Source organism: Pelodiscus sinensis, chromosome 19, assembly GCF_049634645.1.
Source record: "Pelodiscus sinensis isolate JC-2024 chromosome 19, ASM4963464v1, whole genome shotgun sequence".
NCBI lineage: Eukaryota > Metazoa > Chordata > Testudines > Trionychidae > Pelodiscus > Pelodiscus sinensis.
In genome coordinates this window covers 18,988,376-19,006,763 of record NC_134729.1, presented here as the reverse complement: position 1 = coordinate 19,006,763, position 18,388 = coordinate 18,988,376, and the positions used below count along the sequence as shown (strand labels likewise).

Here is an 18,388-nt window from a genome sequence, read left to right as displayed (position 1 = left end):
GAGTGTGTGTGGGCACGGGTGTGAGTGGGCACGAGGGGGCCGTGCACGCGTGAGCGTGCGTGTGAGTGTGCGGGCGCGGGCATGCCCGGGCAGGTGCGTGCGTGAGCGTGCACCCGTGTGCAGGCGCGCATGTGCGTGTGCAGGTGCATGCGTGTGCAGGCATGTGAGTGTGCAGGTGCGTGCCTGGGGCGGAGCAGGTGTGTGAGCCTGAGTGTGCATAAAATCAGCACTCATGACTCGGCAAAGCACAGGAAGCAGCTGTGCGGAGTGAGACGGGGCCATATTTACAGTTGCTTTGCAGAGTCTGCCTGCGCTAGTCCCTCCCCACCGTCCGTGCCTTCCGCTTCTTAATTACCCAGGAGGAGCTCAGCGATAAAACCTCGGCTCTCCCCTCCCACCTTCCAGCCCAGGCTCCCCCGGCGCTTTGCAAAGGGCCCGATACCCAGGGGCTGGAGAAATCCCGACAAAACACTTTGCCCTCAGCCCCTGCCAGTTTGTCAAAGTCACAACGTTTAACGGAGCTGGCCCAATTTCCGCCACGTCCTAATGGAAACTCGCCCAGCTCCTGCCAACCCGCCTGGCGGACGGACGGGGAGTGGACAGTCGGTTAGGCCGGGCAGCCTGACTCTTGGCCTCGCGGCGCCTCAGCAGTCTGAGCTCCCAGGGTCAGTGACTCCCGGGTAGCCAGCCATGCCAGGACCCCACTGCCTGTCACGGGGCATCCCAAAATGTTTGGCTTTGGTGCCAAACCTAAAGGAAACCAGATTCCAAAGACTCAACCCTCCCACCCAGCAGAGCGACTGCTCCTCTAACCCTCCCCGTCCTAGGCAGCAGCCTGTTCAGCCACAATACGGACGGGGAAGGACGGGGAAACTTAGGCAGGCGAGTTTTGCTGATGATCACGTAGCGAGACAGCGGCCGAAGCGGGACAAGAACACAGGCGTCTTGACGACAGGCCACTGGCTCCCCTGACCATTAGGCCACGCCGCCTCAGGGAGATCCAGGCCGTGGGCTGTTATTTCCGGTCCCCCGCAGAAAGGCAACGCTTGGTAACACTCAGGGCATGTCTACACTAGCTCGTTAATTTGAGCAAGGTAGGCAAATGAGGCGACCGGAGTTGCAAATGAAGCCCGGGATTTAAATATCTCGGGCTTTAATTTGCATGTTCCCGTCCGGTCGCCGTTTTGAAATTTCACTTGCCCGAACTCACTGCCGCGCGGCTACACGGGGCAGTGAAACGTTAATTCGAACTAAGTCCTTCGTTTGAATTAACTGGTACTCCTCGTGGAATAACAGTCGCCTCGTTTGCCTACCTTGCTCGAATTAACGAGTAGTGTAGACATACCCTCAGTGGCCTTGATGCCACTGTCAACCTGAAGGGGGCGCTGCTGAGCAAAGCTTGGCTCAAGTTCAGCCCTACCAGCCAAACTAGAACCCCCCAAGGTCTGCTGCGGAGCCCCCCCCATAACCTCCAAGTTCTGCTGCCGAGGCCCCCCCCATAACTCCCAGGTTCTGTGCCCCCCCCATAACTCCCAGGTTCTGTGCCCCCCCCCCCCATAACTCCCAGGTTCTGTAGCTGAGTCCCCCCCCCAACACATCCCAGGCTCCGTGATGCCCACCCCATGCCTGGCCTCCTGGGGAGAACACACCTGGTGGCAGCGGCCCCGGGGAGCGCCCGGACGGCTGGCCGTGCTTGGGGATCGCCGACTTGAATGCAGGCGGGCGGCTGGGGTGCTGGGGGGACCCGTTGGTGCTGCTGAGCCCCCCGTCGCTCCCCGAGGGCGGCGTGCCCGCGTAGGCCGCTTCGTGGCTGGGCAGAGGGGCTGACGCCTGCAGGGGAAAGCGGAGATGCAGGGGGTCACGGGGCAGCGCTTTGACACGCCACGGTCATGGCCTCCTGTGGGGGTGGGGGGAGGGCCCCGCGCTGGGTGGGGCGGAGCGGGGTCCAGCTACTCACGTAGAGCCGGGGCCGGACCACGGTCAGGTCTACTCCCTCGTTCAGCTTCCGGATCTTCTCCATGGGGTCCAGCCCCTCCTCCAGCTCCAGCTCCTGGCTCTCCAGCCCCAAGCCCTTCCGCTTCAGCGTCTGGCAGGGAGGGAGCCCGGGAGTGACTCCTTTGGCGGGGGGGGGGGCAAGGTCTCCTCGCCCCGCCCCCCTCCTCTCGTGCCACTACCTCCTCGCCCTGCCCTTCCCCGCCCCCTCACCTTGCATCCCCCTCACTGCCCAGAACCAGCCGTCCTCTTCCCCCTTCTCTGCATGCTCAGGCTTTGGGGAGGGGCGTGTGGGGCACAACCGCGTCCTCCCCGGCCTGCCCCTGTGGAGCTGGCTCTCTGAGGCCCGCTCCCCCCTCGGCCTCTCCGCCGGGGCTGCCCACAAGGGGTGCGTCCTGTACAGCGGCCCCCCGCCCTGCAGGACCCAGGCTGAGACCCCGCACAACTCATGGCACAGGGAGACTGCTCAGCAGCGGCCCCACGGAGCCGGCTTGGCTGCTCTGCCTTTCCTCCTGCCCCGGCCGGCGCTACCTCCAGGATGTCGGAGTTGGTGCGGCTCTCGTGCGGCTCGCTGTACTCCGTGTACTTGAGCAGCACCTTGTCCATGTCGGTGCTCGCGTACTGGAACAGGCGGTTGGTGCTGTTGAAGATGATGAGGGCGATCTCGCAGTCGCACAGCACGCTCAGCTCATAGGCCTTCTTCATCAGCCCGAACTTGCGCTTGGTGAAGGTGACCTGGGGAGGGGAGGGGAGGGGACACAGGGCGCCGTTCCACACTGGGCACTGGAGTCACGGCCCGGCAGACCAACAGGCTGGGGGCGCCTGCAGATTCACACCAGAGGGGATACACCAGCGGTGGGCAAGATCCGGCCCACCAAGCCGCCTGGTCTGGCCCATGGGCTGCCCTGCCGCTCCCCTGCCCCCAGGCCAATCAAGGCATGAGGGTGGGGAATGAGCAAAGGAAGCTGCCCATCTGCATGGGGGGCGGAACCAGAGCCGACCCAAGCTACAGGCTGCCCCCATTGTAGGGGGTGCGTGCGGGGCTGCTGGACCGGGTGGGGGCGGGGCCACGCATGTGCTGGGCGCCTGGGGGCGGGGCCATGCATATGCCTCACTCCTGGGGGCGGAGCCGGGGCCTGGAACACACGAATGGCTCGGACCGGCGCCAGCCCACGACCATGAACCAACGTTGGTCAAGCCCAGTGCTGGGCCCCACATTTCAAGATGTGCAGAAGCTGGAGAAGGTGCAAAGAGCCACCCCAATGACAAAAGGCCTAGAAAACAGGAGCTACGAGGGACGGCCGAAAGAACCGGGTCGGTTTAGTTTGGAAAAGCGAAGACAGGAGAGCAGTTTTCAAGTATCTAAAAGGGCGGCACAAGCAAGAGGGAGCGAAATTGTTCTCAGCCTCAGAGGACAGGACAAGAGGCCACGGGCTTGAATTGCAGCAAGGGAGGTTGAGGTTGGACATTAGGAAAAACTTTCTGTCCGGATGGTGAAGCGCTGGAATAAATTGCCCAGGGGGGTCGTGGAATCCCCCTCTCTGGAGAGATTGAAGAGCAGGTTGGACAGACACTGGATGATCTAGACGGTGCTGGGTCATGTCGTGAGGGCAGGGGGCTGGACTTGACGACCTTTCGAGGTCTCTTCCAGTTCTAGTCTATGATTCTAAGTGGCGTCCCTGCAAAAATGATTGCCCGCCTCTGGGCTAACCCAACACCCACACAGCAGGGACGCAGTCGCTCCAGGCCAGACTCTCTGGCACTCGGCCCCCACAAGCCGTGACCAGACTTGCCACAGACCTCGGCTGCCACGTAGGCCGTTTGCAGACGCGCTGCTTCTACTGGGATGCCGGCGGCCAGCGGCCGCCCGCCCGCCAAAGCGAGCGTGTCTGGAAATCTGGCCCCATGCGTGCCGGGCTGAAAACACACAGCGCTCTGTCGGCCGAGAGTATAATTAGCCCCGACCTCAGAGCGCTGAGAGCTAAACCTGGCGCGCGGCGCTTTGCCTGTGCTTTCCCACGGTGCGTCCAGTCTGCACTGCCGCTGCGACTAGGCGTGCGTGTGCACTCGCACACGCGTGCGGCGCTGTCGCACCAGGGTGTGTTTGGTACCACGCCGTGGCGAAGCGGTGGCAAGAGCCATGTGTGGACACGGCAGTGGGTTGTGTCCATGTGTAGTAGCAGGTGGAAGGAAGCCCCGGGGGAAGGGTGACTGTACCCCACGCAGCAATGGGGGTGGAATCTGCAGATTTGCCCACACTACGATCACACCGGGATTAGTGTCCACGTGCCGGCTGCCACGAGGCCACAGCAGACCCTGTCTCCTAGCGCAGGCAAGGTCCTGCAGGCCCTGTATGATCCCTGCCCGGCTGCCACATGCCCTTCTGTGCATGGCCGCACTGAGAAGGGCAGCTATTCTGCCGCGCCTTTTGGAGAACTAACATGTGCGGTGTCCAGGGATCAGAGTTCTAGGGCGAAGGGGTGTTTGGTGCCTGGTGCCGGTGGGCACAGCTTGCTGGCAGCCTGGCCCTACCAACCTCAACCTTGACTGCTTTAGTGCCCTTCCCCTGGCTCCCACCAGATCCTTCCTCCCGCCCTCCCTCCTGTTCATTAACATCCCCATCCCTGAGCCTCAGAGCCCTTCCTCCGCCCGCAGGGTCGTGGCGTCTGGCGCGGTGCAGACGCACACCTGGCCCGGGCCGCGGGGCAGGTCAGGGGAGGAGCCGTGACCGTTCTCAGAGCTCCCGAAGCGTCTCAGGGATGGGGACGCTGAGCAGAGCCGGCCGGGAGGCTAGCCGCTTGGGGCCTGCGAATCGGCATCTCCCTTGGGCGCGTTTTGCCTCTGCCCAGCTCCTGGTGCAGCCGTTGATACCAGCAACGGGGGGAGCCTTTTGCACCCCCTTGGTGCTGGGGTGAAGGGCCGTGGAGAACTGGGCCCACGAGGCCGCCAGTTCAGTGAAGCAGATGAACCTCCGGTTTCGATCGGCCCCAGGCCTTGCCGAGATCGGCCCGTCCTGGCGGAGAACACAGCCCGGCAGACCCCGGAGCAGCCACGGCCAAGGAAAGGGCCAAAGCCAAGCCTCTCCCGCGGGCTGCTGGCTTCGCAGCAGCACTGCAGAGATCTTCTCCCATTAGGCTCCCTGCTGAGCTGTCCAGACACTGCTCTGCGCGAGCGTCGGTGGCACCGTGCCCACCGCCAGGCGAGCCTCTGCCCCGCGGCCTGCGGCGTGCATGGACCTGGGGCCCTACAAGCCAGGGTGGCACTGCACGAGGAGGAGCCAGGACTGGAACCACCTGGGCTGCACCCTCGGCCGTCCCTCCGGAACAGGCGCCGGCAAGAGGCAGACAGCAGCGGAGGCTGCAGTGCGTTGGGAAGAGCTTGTCCTAGAACACTAGAACTGGAAGGGACCTCAAAAGGGCATCTAGTCCAGTCCCCTGCCCTCCCGGCAGGACCAAGCACCGGCTAGATCCTCCCTGACAGGTGTCTGTCCAACCGGCTCTTCAATCTCTCCAGGGATGGAGAGTCCACAACCCCCCTGGGCAATTTATTCCCGAGTTCCACCACCCGGAAAGGAAGTTCTTTCCTCGTGTCCAACCTAAACCTCCCTCGCTGCAATTTAAGCCTATGGAGGCTCCTGCAAGCCCTGGGTTAAGCTGGCTGGCTCCAGGCACTGGTGATGGCCTGCACAGAGCATCCCTGGTCCCTGCTCCCGGTCGGTGGGGATCGGATACTGCCGCTGTCTGTTGGTCCTGGGGCTAGTTGCAGCGTGTGCAGAGTCCAAGCTAGAGCCGGCCTGGGAGTGAGTTTGAGCATCTTGTAGAGAGTTCCCTCAAGGCAGGGCTGAGACACGGTGCATAGAATCATAGAACCCCAGGGTTGGCAGAGACCTCAGGAGTCATCGAGTCCGGCTCCCTGCCCAAAGCAGGACCAGCCCCAACTCAATCAGCCCAGCCAGGACTTAACCGCTAGGGATGGAGATTCCACCCCCTCCCTCGGGAACCCATCCCAGCACTTCACCATCCTCCTACGGTAATCGTTTTTCCGAATCTCCAACCTAGACCTCCCCCACTGCAACTGGAGACTATTGCTCCTTGTTCTGCCACTTGCTCCCACTGAGATCAGCCTCTCTCCAGCCTCTTGGGAACCCCCCTGCAGGGAGTTGAAGGCTGCTCTCAAATCCCCCCCCTCTTCTCTGGAAGGTGCACAAGAGACCGGGGGCAGGGGCAGTTTGTTGTGTGCGCGCTGCTTTTCCGGGGCCAACAATTCTGCATCCTTCCTCACCGCTGAATCCAAACCGCTTTGCCAAGTCTCGATACTGACTCCCCAGTGTTGCCCAGTTTCTGGACAGGCTCTGGGGTGGGGGCTTACCTGCCGGTTGCGCTGGTCCAAAATGCGGCTGATCTGTATTTTTTTCCGGCCCATTTTTCACGGCTTGTTTCGAGGCAATGCTGCAATGGAGAAGAAATGGCCCATGAAGCGTCGGCAGCCCTTGGAGCGTGCGACAGACTCTGCAATCACTGGGCTAGGAATTGGGCCTTGGATCTGAACCTGGCCTGGCTGGAGAAAGCGATAGTGGCGCGGACACAGCTCTCCAGGGGAACCTGTTCCTAGGTTGAGATTCTTTGGGGCCACGGGCTGGAAACCAGAATGCTCTGCCCCGCACCAGAGCCAGCCAGGGTGTTCACGACAGATATTTTCCCACCAAAATCACTGGCAACGTTCGACTGGCTGCGTCGATCCCTCTGCGCCACAAGGTGAACTGAACTCCACCCTGAGCCTGTTGGTATTCATCAGGACATGGGCTCCTAAATCCCCTAGACAGCTGAAAATACCTGACTCATAACACAGAGTCCCCCCAGTCAAACAAAAGAAAGCACCTTTGCCATTCAAAACTCTAACCCCCATATAAAATAGCGGCCTGTTTCTCGAGAATGGCACTACATGATCTCTTGACGATTTTTACTTCTCATTCCTGGATCTAGGCTATTTGGAGAGCAGTTACCCAGACCGGACTGGGAGGCGGGGGTTTCTCCAGGGGATAAAGGGGATGTTTTTAGATGGGGGGGGGGTTACCATTTTTTTAAGCAACTCTTTTTTTTTTTTTCACATACGGACTAAATTTGACCTCAGACATGTTCGGGTCAGGAAGTGGTTGCATGAGAAGTTGTAAAATGAAAACCACCCACTTCTTTCATAGTGTGTTTGCAAGAGATGGGTGGAGGCAGGAAGGGCAAGAGAGAGAGGGTCCCCAAACCTCCTTGCTGCCCCAAGCAGGGCGAAGTCCCCCAAAGAACAGGGCAAACAGGGGCTCTTTTCTCCTATCCCAAGATTTCACTAACTCCTATAGCAGGACTCCTGGGTCAATTCCATCTCTGTGCAGGATTCCGGTGGGAACCAATTAGAGAGCAGGTCCTGGCCCACGTTGGGAAATCGACGTGGCAACGACAAAGCCCCACAAAGTTTTGCCGAGAGGGGGCAAAGTGCTGCTCTACACAGGACCAAACGGTTCTCAGCTCTGGTTCTAGGGGCCCAGTAGCAGCTGGTCATGACCCGGGGGGGGAGGGGAGGGGAAGAGTGACAATGCAGGTCATGATAGTCTAGTATGCAAATGAAAGAAACGAAGCCTAGACCAGCAGCTGTCAATCTTTCTGGGCGACGGTCCCTGTTTCAGGAGTCTGACTTGTCTCACTTTCCCCCCTCCCCCAAGTTACACCTCATGTAAAATAGGATCGCACACAATCGGACATAAAACACCACCGTGCCACAGTGCCTGGTGCTGACAAGCAGCATTCCCTGCATTCTGGGCGCTTGGACGGCCCCTCAGGAGAGACTCCAATGCATCCCCTGCCCGCTCTTGGTTTATCCTGCTCGTGCACATTCACACGTGCCGTGGTGCCCACGAAAATTATTCCGCACACGGACGGAAACAGATCAGCGGGAACATTGCCGGCAAGCGGCTGACATTCACGTTGGCTGTGTGCAAGTATAAAACAAATCAATCAGAATGTAATGATTGTGCTTAGATTGCAGTGTACAGTATACAGAACAGTCGAAATCAGGCACTGTCTGTCTGAACTTTGAGTGTGTACTGACTTCCCTAGTGCGTTTTATGCAGGCTGTTGTAAAACCAGGCAAATATTGAGATGAGTTAGTTGATGCACACCCTAGAAGGCCTCTGCATCCCCTCATGGGTACAGATACCTCTGGCTGAGAACCACTGATCTAAATGAAATTACGATACGGAGTGAGCAGAAGGGGTTGACAGACAGTCTCACAGAGTAACATGAATCAGAGGAGTTGCCGTGTTACCTGCAAAAACAACGAGGAGTCCTCTGGCATCTTAACGACTCACAGATTTATTCGGGCATCAGCTTTCATTGGCAAAAGCCCACTTCATCAGATGCAACAGCCAACATCTGATGAAGTGTGTTTTGCCCACCCAAGCTTCCGCCCAACTAAATCTGTGAGTCTTTAAGGGCCCACAGGACTCCTCATTGGTTTTACTCCCAGGCAGCGATCCAGGGTTCACTGTCAAACGGGGAGGGTGTTCTTGGTGGGGTGCTGCAGGGACTATTCTCAACTTCCATTAATGACTTGCAGAATGAAGTGGAGATGGTGCTTATACAATTTGCTGGGGGTGGCCATGGGCCGCAGATGAACGGCGGATATTCCAGGGGTGCGTTTACATGAGGGTCAGCTGTAAAACAGGGGTGTCGTCCTGCTTTGGCAGGCACTGGCCAGGGTCCTGTGCCCAATTCTGGGCACCGGGCATCAGGGAAGAGGGGGAGAAACTGGAGAGAATTCAAAGGGGGAGCCACACACCTGACAACAGGGTTAGAAACCTGCCCGGGGGAAAGACTAAAACCTTGGGAATGTTTAGGCTCCAGAAAAGAAGGGACCAGAAAGCTGTCATCAAATCAGTCCTGGGCCGCACTACTGAGGAGAGCCAACCGTTCACCACTGCCACTGAAGGCAGGGCAGGACGCGCTGGGCCAATGTGCAGAAGGGGAGATCTGGGAAAATGTTCGAACCCTACGGGGCTAAACTCCAGAGGGGGCATCCGAGGGACATGGGGGAACCCCCATCTCTGGCCGTTTTTAAGAACAGGCTGGACAAACTAGTGATGTAAAATCCTGTTTCATTAGTTAACTGGTCAGTTTAACCAGTTAGCTGATTAAACAGGGGCAGGCGGGGGGAGGGGGGAGGAGAGCCAACAGCTCCATGGGGCTGGAACAGCCCTCTGCCAGCAGTGGGCCACGGGCGGGGGGCTGCTCCTGGGCACTGGGTAACCTATCACGCCTTCACAACACCTGCCAGGGATGATCTAGGGTTACTTGGTCCTGCCTCAGTGTTGCGGGCAGGACGCAACGACTTCTCAAGGTCCCCTCGTGCCTGACATTTCTCTGATTCTAGATCCGGCTGAATCGGTGCCAATGTGGGGTGTTCCGCATGGCCAGGGAGCCGTGAACTTTTTAAACCGGTTTCCTCCGTCCCACCATATGGCCACGACCCCAGCGCCCCGGGGAAATGCAAGAGTCCCACAATACTGTACTACAGCCCAGGGACAAACCCAGCCGCTCCCCCCACATTGGGACCCGCCCCCAAGCAAGCCAGCTGGAGCAGACTGGCTCTCCCTTACCGCTGACCTGGTCCTGCCTGCCCTGAGCCGGGGAAGGAGTCGGTGCACGCTGACCAGCTGTTAAGCCTGGGGGTAGGGTGGAGGGATGCTAGGATGAAACTGACAGGAAGGACCAGGGTGCTGCCGGCAGGAAGCTGCGTGGAAGCAGCGATTCTTACGTCCAGTTTTTCCAGGCATAGAATCTCTCCACCTCCCTTCCTATTTTGGGTCCGTTTGGGCTCCACACAGCAGCTCCCCAAACCCCTCAGTCTGACTTTCGACCTAGGGCTCTCGGCAGGCTGGGGGTCGCTCACGATCTCCCCCCCCCCCAGGAGAACGGTCCGGTGCTGCTCCCAACCCCCGGAGGCGCCCGGCCAAAACTCCACCCATGCCCCCTGTCCTGAAGGCACAGGGCCTGGGACTTTTCCCAACTCTCTGGCTGGGGTTCAGACACTGGGGCTGGCTCATCCCCCACCGCCCTTCCTTCGCTCAAATGCCATTTCTCATCCTGCCTGCTTCTCACAAGCCCCAGCCATTTGCCATCGTGCTCAGAGGCTATATTTAGCCGATCAAGCCTAATTTTAATTTATGGAAGGAAACGATGCTGGCGTTCCCACGACCCGACTGCCACTCGGTGTCCGCGGCCCACGCAGGACGGGAAGGTACGAGAATGCCCCAGCGCTAGGGGCCTCTAGCTCCAGTGGGAAGGGACGTACGGGAGACAGATATTCCCTGGTGAAAACTTCAGGAGGTTTTCCCAATGGACTTCTCCTGCCTGCAAAAGGCAAAGGGCCGGCCTCTCCCTCACCCGGCACGGGTGCAGCTCCTTCCCTGGTGCAAAGCAAGGCCAGAAGAGTGATTTACACCCAGGGGCACGGCCGTGGGGAATCAGGCCTTGAGGGTCGGTCCAAGCCAGTGACATTTGCAGGTGCTGGGCAGATGTTTCATGCAGATGCAGCACCCACCAATGCGCCCCCTTCTGAGCCAGGTTGCCGACGTGCCAGGCCGCTGTGGCTCAGCTTGAGGTCGATCCCTGAGCTCAAGCTGGAGCAGCTCAGCCTTTTCGCTCTGGAGGTCCCATGGGCCAAACCGGGTGGCCAGGACGTAGCCCCGTGCACCAGTGTGACTCACAACGCCCTCCCTTGCACTACAGCCGTGCGTTTGCACCGGTAACGGCCTCGGCGTGGCTACACCAGGGCGATCGATCGCACGATCGAGAAGGGTCTCAGGGGCACTGGGCAGGTTTGTTCTCAAGCCATTGTGGAACGGCACGAGGTGACCCCCGTGTTCAAAGGGAGCCCACAGAGCCACACACTTCCCAGATGAAAGCCGCCCTCTGCCGGAGACCCCCGGGTTACACGCTCCACTTGTGAACTCCGCAAGCCTCAGCCCCGGCCCAACACCCCAGGGCTCCTGCACAGTTGGGCAGCTCCGGAGGCGCTCAGCAGGCTCCTGGCTCTCCCAGCCATCACCAGGGTGTAAATACACCTTTGGGCCTAAGGCGCAGGGTGAAAACCCCTCCAGGGGGAGCAGGACCTGCCAACATCTACACCCCCCGCCCCCCTCTCGTCAGTGGCATCTGCGGGGAGGGAGCAACAGGCCCTCTGACATCAGACAGCATCTGGCCTGGCGAGCCAAAGCCGCAGCAGCTCATTAATTCGCTCTCCCACCACCCCTCCCCAGGGCTTCCTCCCCCTGTGCATGCTGGTCCCTCCCTCCGCCTCTACCAGCCTGGATTCCGCCCCCCACACTGCCCTCAGAGCCCGGGGGTCACTGCCAGGCACAGGCAGGCCATACGTTGTAAAGACAAAGGGGACGGTTCGGGAGGAGTGGAATAGCAGAGCATCAAAGGGGTAGTGCCCCGGCTGAGCCAGTACAGGATCGGAGGGGGGGGGGGGGCGCAGCCTGTGACTCGCAGGACTCCACCAGCCAGAGCACAGAATCCGGGAGCACTAGAGCTGGAGGGTCCTCGAGAGCTCGTCGAGTCCAGCCCCCTGCCCTCCCGGCAGGACCCAGCCCCCTCTAGAGCAGCGGTTCCCAACCTTGTCCAGCTGGGGACTCAGGAAGACTTGGTGACCCAGGGCAATTCAAAAACGGGGGGAGGAGGGGGCAGAGCCCCCTGGGCAGACACTGGGCGACCCTTTTGAAATGGAATGGCGACCCATATTTGGGTCCTGACCCATAGGTCAGGAAACCCTGCTCTAGAGGATCCCTGACAGGTGTCTGTCCAACCTGCTCTTTAATCTCTCAGGGATGGAGATTCCACAACCTCCCTGGGCAACTTATTCCAGTGTTTCACCACCCGGACAGTTGGGAAGTTTTTCCTAATGTCCAACCTAAACCTCCCTTGCTGCAGTTTAAGCCCCTTGATTCTTGCCCTAGGAGAATAATTTTTCTCCTTCCTCCTTGTAACACCCTTTTAGGTTCTTGAAAACCGCTCTCCTGTCCCCTCGGAGTCTTCTCCTTTCCAACCCAGCAAGCCCAACTCTTTCCCTCCCAGCTCACAGTCTCTAGGCCTTTCCTTGTTTTCATGAAGGTTCGTCTCACTCCCCCCAGCGTGCCCACTGCTCCTGGGCTGCTTGCCTCAAACCCCAGGCCCACGGGACAAGACGACACCCTGGCCCCAGGCTGGAGCAGCCCAGCTTTCTACCCCTCAGTGGGCCAGCCCAGAGGAAGGCCTACGGACTCCAGAACACCCAACTGCCCTGCCCCCCCCAACACAGCACGGCCCTGCACAGGCATCCCAGCCCCACAGGGGCTGGGCGTACAGCTGATGCTTTTGCCTCTCTGCACAAAGCCAAACATTTCCCTTCGCCGCTGTTCCCCAGAAGTGGCTGCAGCTCCTCTTGCAGAACACCTGGACAAGTGCATCGCCTTACAATTCAAATCACACAATTATGGGTTTCGGTGAACATCAGACGGCCAGACTGGGTCAGACCAAAGGTCCATCTAGCCCAGTGTCCTGTCTGCCGACAGTGGTCAGTGCCAGATCCCAGAAGGAGGGATCACAACAGGTAATCCACACGTGATCCCTCCCGTCACCCTCTTCCAGACAAACAGAGGCTCGGGACACCATTCCTACCCATCCTGGCTAATAGCCATTGATGGACCTCACCGCCATGAATCTATCTAGCTCTTTTTTGAACCCTGGTAATGTTCTAGCCTTCACCACATCCTCTGGCGAGGAGTTCCACAGGTTGACTGTGCACTGAGTGAAGTGGGCTTTGGCAGGACAGATCCCCCCCATCTGGAGGGCGAGTGGAGCTAGTTGAAGGGCATGGAAATCCCAGAGGTTTCCCCGTGCCCACCCAGGGCTCTTCTCCCCTCCTCCCCCGAGCAGCAGAACCCCAATGAAAGGACTCGAATAACCCCAGGCCCTGTAAGCGACAGGCCACACCCCCTGGTCTCCCGCCCTTCCCCCCGCAGCAACCGTAGCGCCTGCTGGCAACACAAGAGGGCTGCGGTCACTAGTGCGAGGCTGAGAATAGACGGGGGGGGGGGGGAGGCGGCTAAAGCGAGAAAAGGGGAAGTTGCAGCAGCCGCCAGGCTGGGCTGGGATGTGGCTGGAAAGCAGGAGCGGCGCAGCCGCGGGGCCACGCCAGCCGCACGTGCCCTGGGCTTCAGCAGCACCGCACAGGGCCTGGCCTCGGGGATCGAGCGAGGGGGCAAATTGCAGCTGAGCGGCAGGACGGGGCAGATAAACAGGTGGGAGGGGATGGATCCTAATCCCGGTCCTGCCCCACCCCCGCATTCCCAGCTGCTGCATTTCCAACCCCCCTTCCCCCACCTAGCTCCCATCACCTACAGGGCATTCACCGGCTAATGCAGATGGGGAGGGCTCATGCAACAAGCCGGCTGGTTTCATCAGCCACCTCCCTGAGCAGCTCATTACGGGGCAGAGGGACCGGCGGTGCTGCACCGTCGCGGGCGCTCGGGCAGCGAGGGGCACCGGGGGTGGGGGTGTCGCTGAGCCAGACCGACAGGCCAGATGGGGCCGAGGTGTGTGAAATCAGCCGGGGGCGCAGCGGGACACGGGGCAGCCTGGGGAAGGGGGCGATTTCCTGGCAACAGCAGCAGCAAAGTCCCCGTCAGCCCCGGAGGGAGGGGGATGCAGCGGAGGCGGGGGCCGGCTGCTCTGCAGGCAGGGGAGGGGTGGACCTGCAGGAGAGGACACCGGACTGGAAGCCAAGAGAGTGGGTGTCACCTCCTGCCTCGCACAGACACGAGCTGGGTGACCGTGGGGCACGCGGGGTGTCCAGCTAAGCCGGTGGCTGCACCCCAGGTGTGTCCACACGGCACGGGGGAGCCAAGAGCGTCCAGCGAACGGGGCTCGCTCTGAAAATAGCCGGGGAGACAGCGCCTGGAAAGGGCCAAAGACCAGCCACCGCGCAGCTCCCTGCACCGTCTCCACGGCAGCTTGTGTCCCCCGAGCTGTCAGCCTGCCAGGGAGACCCGGCCACCCCTCGTGCAGGATCCGAGCGCTGCCCCGTGTGCTACGTAGCCCCCTGGCAGGCCGGATGGATCCCCCTCCCACCGGCAGGGCCCGGGGGACTCCCACAAGGGGCATAAGGGTCCCTTCTCGGGGACGAGAACAATCCAACCACGCTCCCGAGCAGCCCCGCGGTGCCATGCGCCGGCTGCGCCCTCAGGGCGGGATGTTTGCGGCACGCACCTGGCGAGAAGGGGGGGTGCCGGTCGCTCTCAAAGCGCCACTCAGCAGAGCTGCATGTGCCAGGGACACCTGTGGCAGGGAGCAAGAGGGGGCCACCTGCAGCTGCCCCGTTGTGCTAAAAGCAGAGGGGCGCTTCCCGTCTGCTCCCTGGCTGGGGGCGCTGCATCCCCTCTTCCCCCCCTTCCTGAGCCAGCCTGGCGTAGGGAGCGTCCTCCCCCCGCTTTCCATTCACGCAGCCCCCCGTGGGAACTGTCCGGTATTTTCTCAATCAGATGGAATGTCGATTGTGATGTCATGTCAAGTGTGTCCGGTATTTTGGTTGAAACCATCTGACAATCCTATTGGGGGGGGGGCTGGGCCTGGGCGGAAGGGGACCATTTACGAATGCGGGGGGGGGGGTTCCCCTGAAGACTGGTCCTCGACCCAGTGTCCTCGCCCTCCCTAGGGCAAGCGGGGGCTGTTTCTGCTTTGCTTTCCCAACAGGCCGGGGGGAGGAGGCTGGATTCCTGCCGGCTTGGCTCCATCAGGTATTAAGGCGGGAAGAGATGTTTCCCCGGCAGAGTTTAATTGCCTGATAAGCTGCCTGCCTGATAAGCAGCATTAGTGCTGCAGGCAATTATCTTACCCTGCGCCCGAGGGGGCAGAGGCGGAGAAAGATTTGCACCAGGAAAGGGGGGGGGGGCCCAGCAGGGCTGGGCTTAGAGCATTTCACCTTCAGGTGGGCAGGTCCAGCCCAGCCCCCGGCGAAGAACAAGTTGCGCCATTCGGACACTGGTCCATGGGCCCAGCTCCCCCGGACGAGGGGCGAGCGAGGGACCAGCACTGCGATCTCAGAGAGCCTCACTCACCACTGCCACGAACTGGGCAGTCTCAACAAAGAAGCCGTGGACTGAACGGACCACGAGTCCCCCCCCCCAAGGCCGCCCACTGGCAGGGGAGTGAAATTACACAGGGCGTGAATTGTTTGGGAGCCATGGGCAAAGGGGGGGATGGAGTGACCAGGAGGGGGCAGGGAGGTGGGACTGCAGATGAAAGCAGGTGAGTGGGGGAGGGGAGAAGCAGCAGCGAGTGATACGGGATGGCTGCAGGTGTGCCAGAAATGTCCCCCAGCCATGGGGGTGGGGACCCCAGCTCCGTAAAGCCCCTCAGCAGCAAACATGGGGCGAGGGGAGTGAGTGGGGGACAGACCCTGGGGGAAACCCTGCTGCTTCTAATTGCAGTCTCCCCTCCCCCTCCTCCCAGGCACACAGCTTCCTCGTTAGAGCAGCTGTGACTGGGGACACGGGGCGGGGGGAGAGCGAGAGGGGGCCACTTGGCTGCAAACCAGCAAGCGACTCGAGTTGCTCCCAGGTGGAGGGAGCTCCCTGCTCCGAGGTGCAGCAGCATCTCACCCCAGGGCACCCCGGCTTGGGAAGGGGAGCTAGGGAAGCAACAACCCCTGAGATGCTGCCATTCAAGCAGGGGTCAGGGAGATGGCAGGAGAGGGACCGGCTGTATGTGAATGGGGGGGCATGTGTGTGTGTGTGGGGGGGTAAACTCCCTATGCACCATAGGACCTGAGAGGTCCTTCTGCCGCTCTGCTCTGCGCTGATGGGGCCTCAGCCGGAGTCCTGTGTCCAGTTCTGGGCCCCACAATTCAGGAAAGATGGGGCGAAATTGGAGAGGGGCCAGAGAAGAGCGACACGAGTGATGAAAGGTCGAGAGAACAGGAGCTGGGAGGGAAGGCTGAAAGAACTGGGCTGGTTCGGTTTGGAAAAGAGAAGACTGAGAGGGGACAGGAGAGCCGGTTTCAGGTATCTAAAAGGGTGTCCGGGGGGGGGGGGGCGGATTGGTCTCCTCGGCCTCGGACAAGAAGCTTAACTTGCAGCAAGGGAGGTTTAAGTTGGAAAATCGTCCTCACTGTCCGGGTGGTAAAACCCTGGAATAAGTTGCCGAGGGAGGTTGTGGAATCCCCATCCCTGGAGAGACTTAAGAGCAGGTGAGACCGGCACCTGACAGAGATGATCTGGCTGGTGCTGGGTCCCGCTGTGAGGGCAGGGACTGGACTCGATGACCCTTCGAGGTCCCTTCCTGCTCTATGATGCTATAAGAAGCAGGCGAAGAAGGGAGGGGCGGGTGCCTGGTTTCAATCCAGCCGCCCCGCTCAGGCAGGCCCAGCTGGCTAACGGTGCGGAGTTGCTGTTCCGCAAGGCAGGAGCGAAGGAGGCAGCAATCTCCCCCCGCAGGCGAGAAGCCGGCTGGTTTAACCGCGCCGGGCGGCGATCCCGCCTTAGGGTAGCACCCCAGGGCGAAAATCAGCCACAAAGCCCCAGGAGCCCAGATGTCAGCAGGCGGGAGGGCTGGCGACACGCTCCGTGCCCCGGCCACGTCCCCCCTGCCACGCGAGCTAGCGCCACGCTGGCCTGGGCCTGCCTGCCCCACCTGCCCTCACACCTCCTGTTGCAGTGCAGGCCCTAAGCCCCACCGGCGCGCAGCGAGAAGCTGGCTCCTAAGTCACTTTGACACCCTTCGCGCTCGGGGTCTGCCAGTGGGAGGCCCCTGTCAGGAGCGAGGGGGAGGGGAGGGGAGGCTCTGCCCTCCCCCATCACATAAGAACATCAGAACAGCCGTACTGGGTCAGTGTGGATTAAGGGACCAGCTGGAGCAAGGGAGGCGGGTTAGGTTCTGGAGTGGCGTAGGGCATTGGCCTGGGGAGCACAGGGTACTGGGTTCAAGCCCCCACCCCCTCCAGAGCTGGAGATCAAGGGTTAAAGCTCTGCCCACCCAACCTGGGTTTACCCAACACGAGTTTGGCGATGGATGAACCTGGCACCCTTGGGACATAGGGCAGAGAAGGGGGGCCCAGAATGTAGAGAGCCTGGGGGGGCAATGCTAGGTGCCCCAGAGGGCGCAAACGGCACAGGGAGTCAGCAAGGAATCCCTCTTATCAGCCATTCCCAGCTTCTGGCAAGCACCAGCCCTGCCCCTCCTGGCTGCCCACGGGGCTGGGGGTGAGTGGCAGCGTGGGCACAGGGAGGGGCTCTCCAGGTCAAGCTGGGGAGCTGGCCGTGGCTTGGCACCTGCATTGCTGCTGTGGCTCAGGTTCTGTGGCCTGTGTTGCTCCTGAGGCCCCCTCCCTCCAGCATCTCCCCAGGGCTATGCCAAGGCCCAAGGCCCTCTTCCTTAGCAGCCCTTTACAAAGGTCACTGAACCATTGCAGGGCCCGGGGACATAGCTGGGGGCAACCTCCCTTGAGCCAACACCAGCAGCGTGCCCAGCCCAGCCCCGCCCCACGCAGTAGATGTAGGCCTGGCTTGTGCCAACTGGCTTACACGGATTTACACCAGTTGAGCATTAGGCCAAGCCTACACCGCTGATACACGACTGTCATGCAACCCCCTCGTGCAGACACGAGTCCCACCTGGGCAGCCACAAGCACCTGCACCCATGTAAATTGTGTCACCCATGTAAATTGTGTCAACACCAGGGGCTTGCATGAGAGGCTGTGAATCCCTCGGTGGGTTTGGCCAAAATGGAGCCCGGACGCGAGCTGAATCGCTTCTGCTCCGGAGCCCGAGACTGCTCAAGCTTCTCCTTTTAGCTGCTCTGTCCACTTCCCCCTTCCCCAGAGGGAGCCGTCCCCCGGGCTCTGGTTTAAGCAGGCCTTCGAAGGCCTGTTTGCAAGAGGCAGCGTCTGGGCTCTGCGGTCACGCGGCTTCCCAGCCACACGCAGCCAGGGCGTTGGCGGCGGGACGACTGCTCCGACTGCCCGGCCCCACCGGCCTCGTCCCAGAATAACCAGCTGCGGGAACAGGAGCACCCTGCGGTCCCACGAGCTCGCTCACCACAGCCTCCTCCGCTCTGTGCGCGAGCCAGGCCTGGTGCGGCCGTGCAATGTGTCCGGGGGTAACAGTACAAGAACGGTGTGAGCAGACGGGTGGGCTGGGTTCAGCCGACGATGCACGTCTCCATGTGGCGGGTGATGCACTGGGGGCCATGCGGGAGGGCGTTTTTTCTGCCCCCCTGTGGCCTGGCCCATCACTGCATCCCCCCCCCCCCGAAAGGCTTGTGCACGGTGCACGTGGAGGAGCTGGGAATTCGGGGCGAGTTGTGCGAGAGTTCCCAAC

At 60.9% G+C, this 18,388-nt stretch overlaps 1 protein-coding gene across 4 annotated transcripts in view; it reads right to left on the bottom strand.

Annotated features, from left to right (window-relative positions):
- The window catches only part of MEF2B (myocyte enhancer factor 2B), a 76,594-nt gene that overhangs the window by 8,309 nt on the left and 49,897 nt on the right, over nucleotides 1-18,388 (bottom strand). For all 4 annotated transcript variants that reach the window (XM_075902831.1, XM_075902830.1, XM_075902833.1 and 1 more), the window contains 4 exons: nucleotides 6,361-6,440; nucleotides 2,524-2,727; nucleotides 1,958-2,086; nucleotides 1,650-1,830 (listed from right to left, as the gene is read on the bottom strand). In XM_075902831.1, coding sequence (XP_075758946.1) covers nucleotides 1,650-1,830; nucleotides 1,958-2,086; nucleotides 2,524-2,727; nucleotides 6,361-6,414 — 568 coding nt within the window. In that variant the 5' untranslated portion in view covers nucleotides 6,415-6,440. The remainder of the gene's footprint in view (nucleotides 1-1,649; nucleotides 1,831-1,957; nucleotides 2,087-2,523; nucleotides 2,728-6,360; nucleotides 6,441-18,388) is intronic.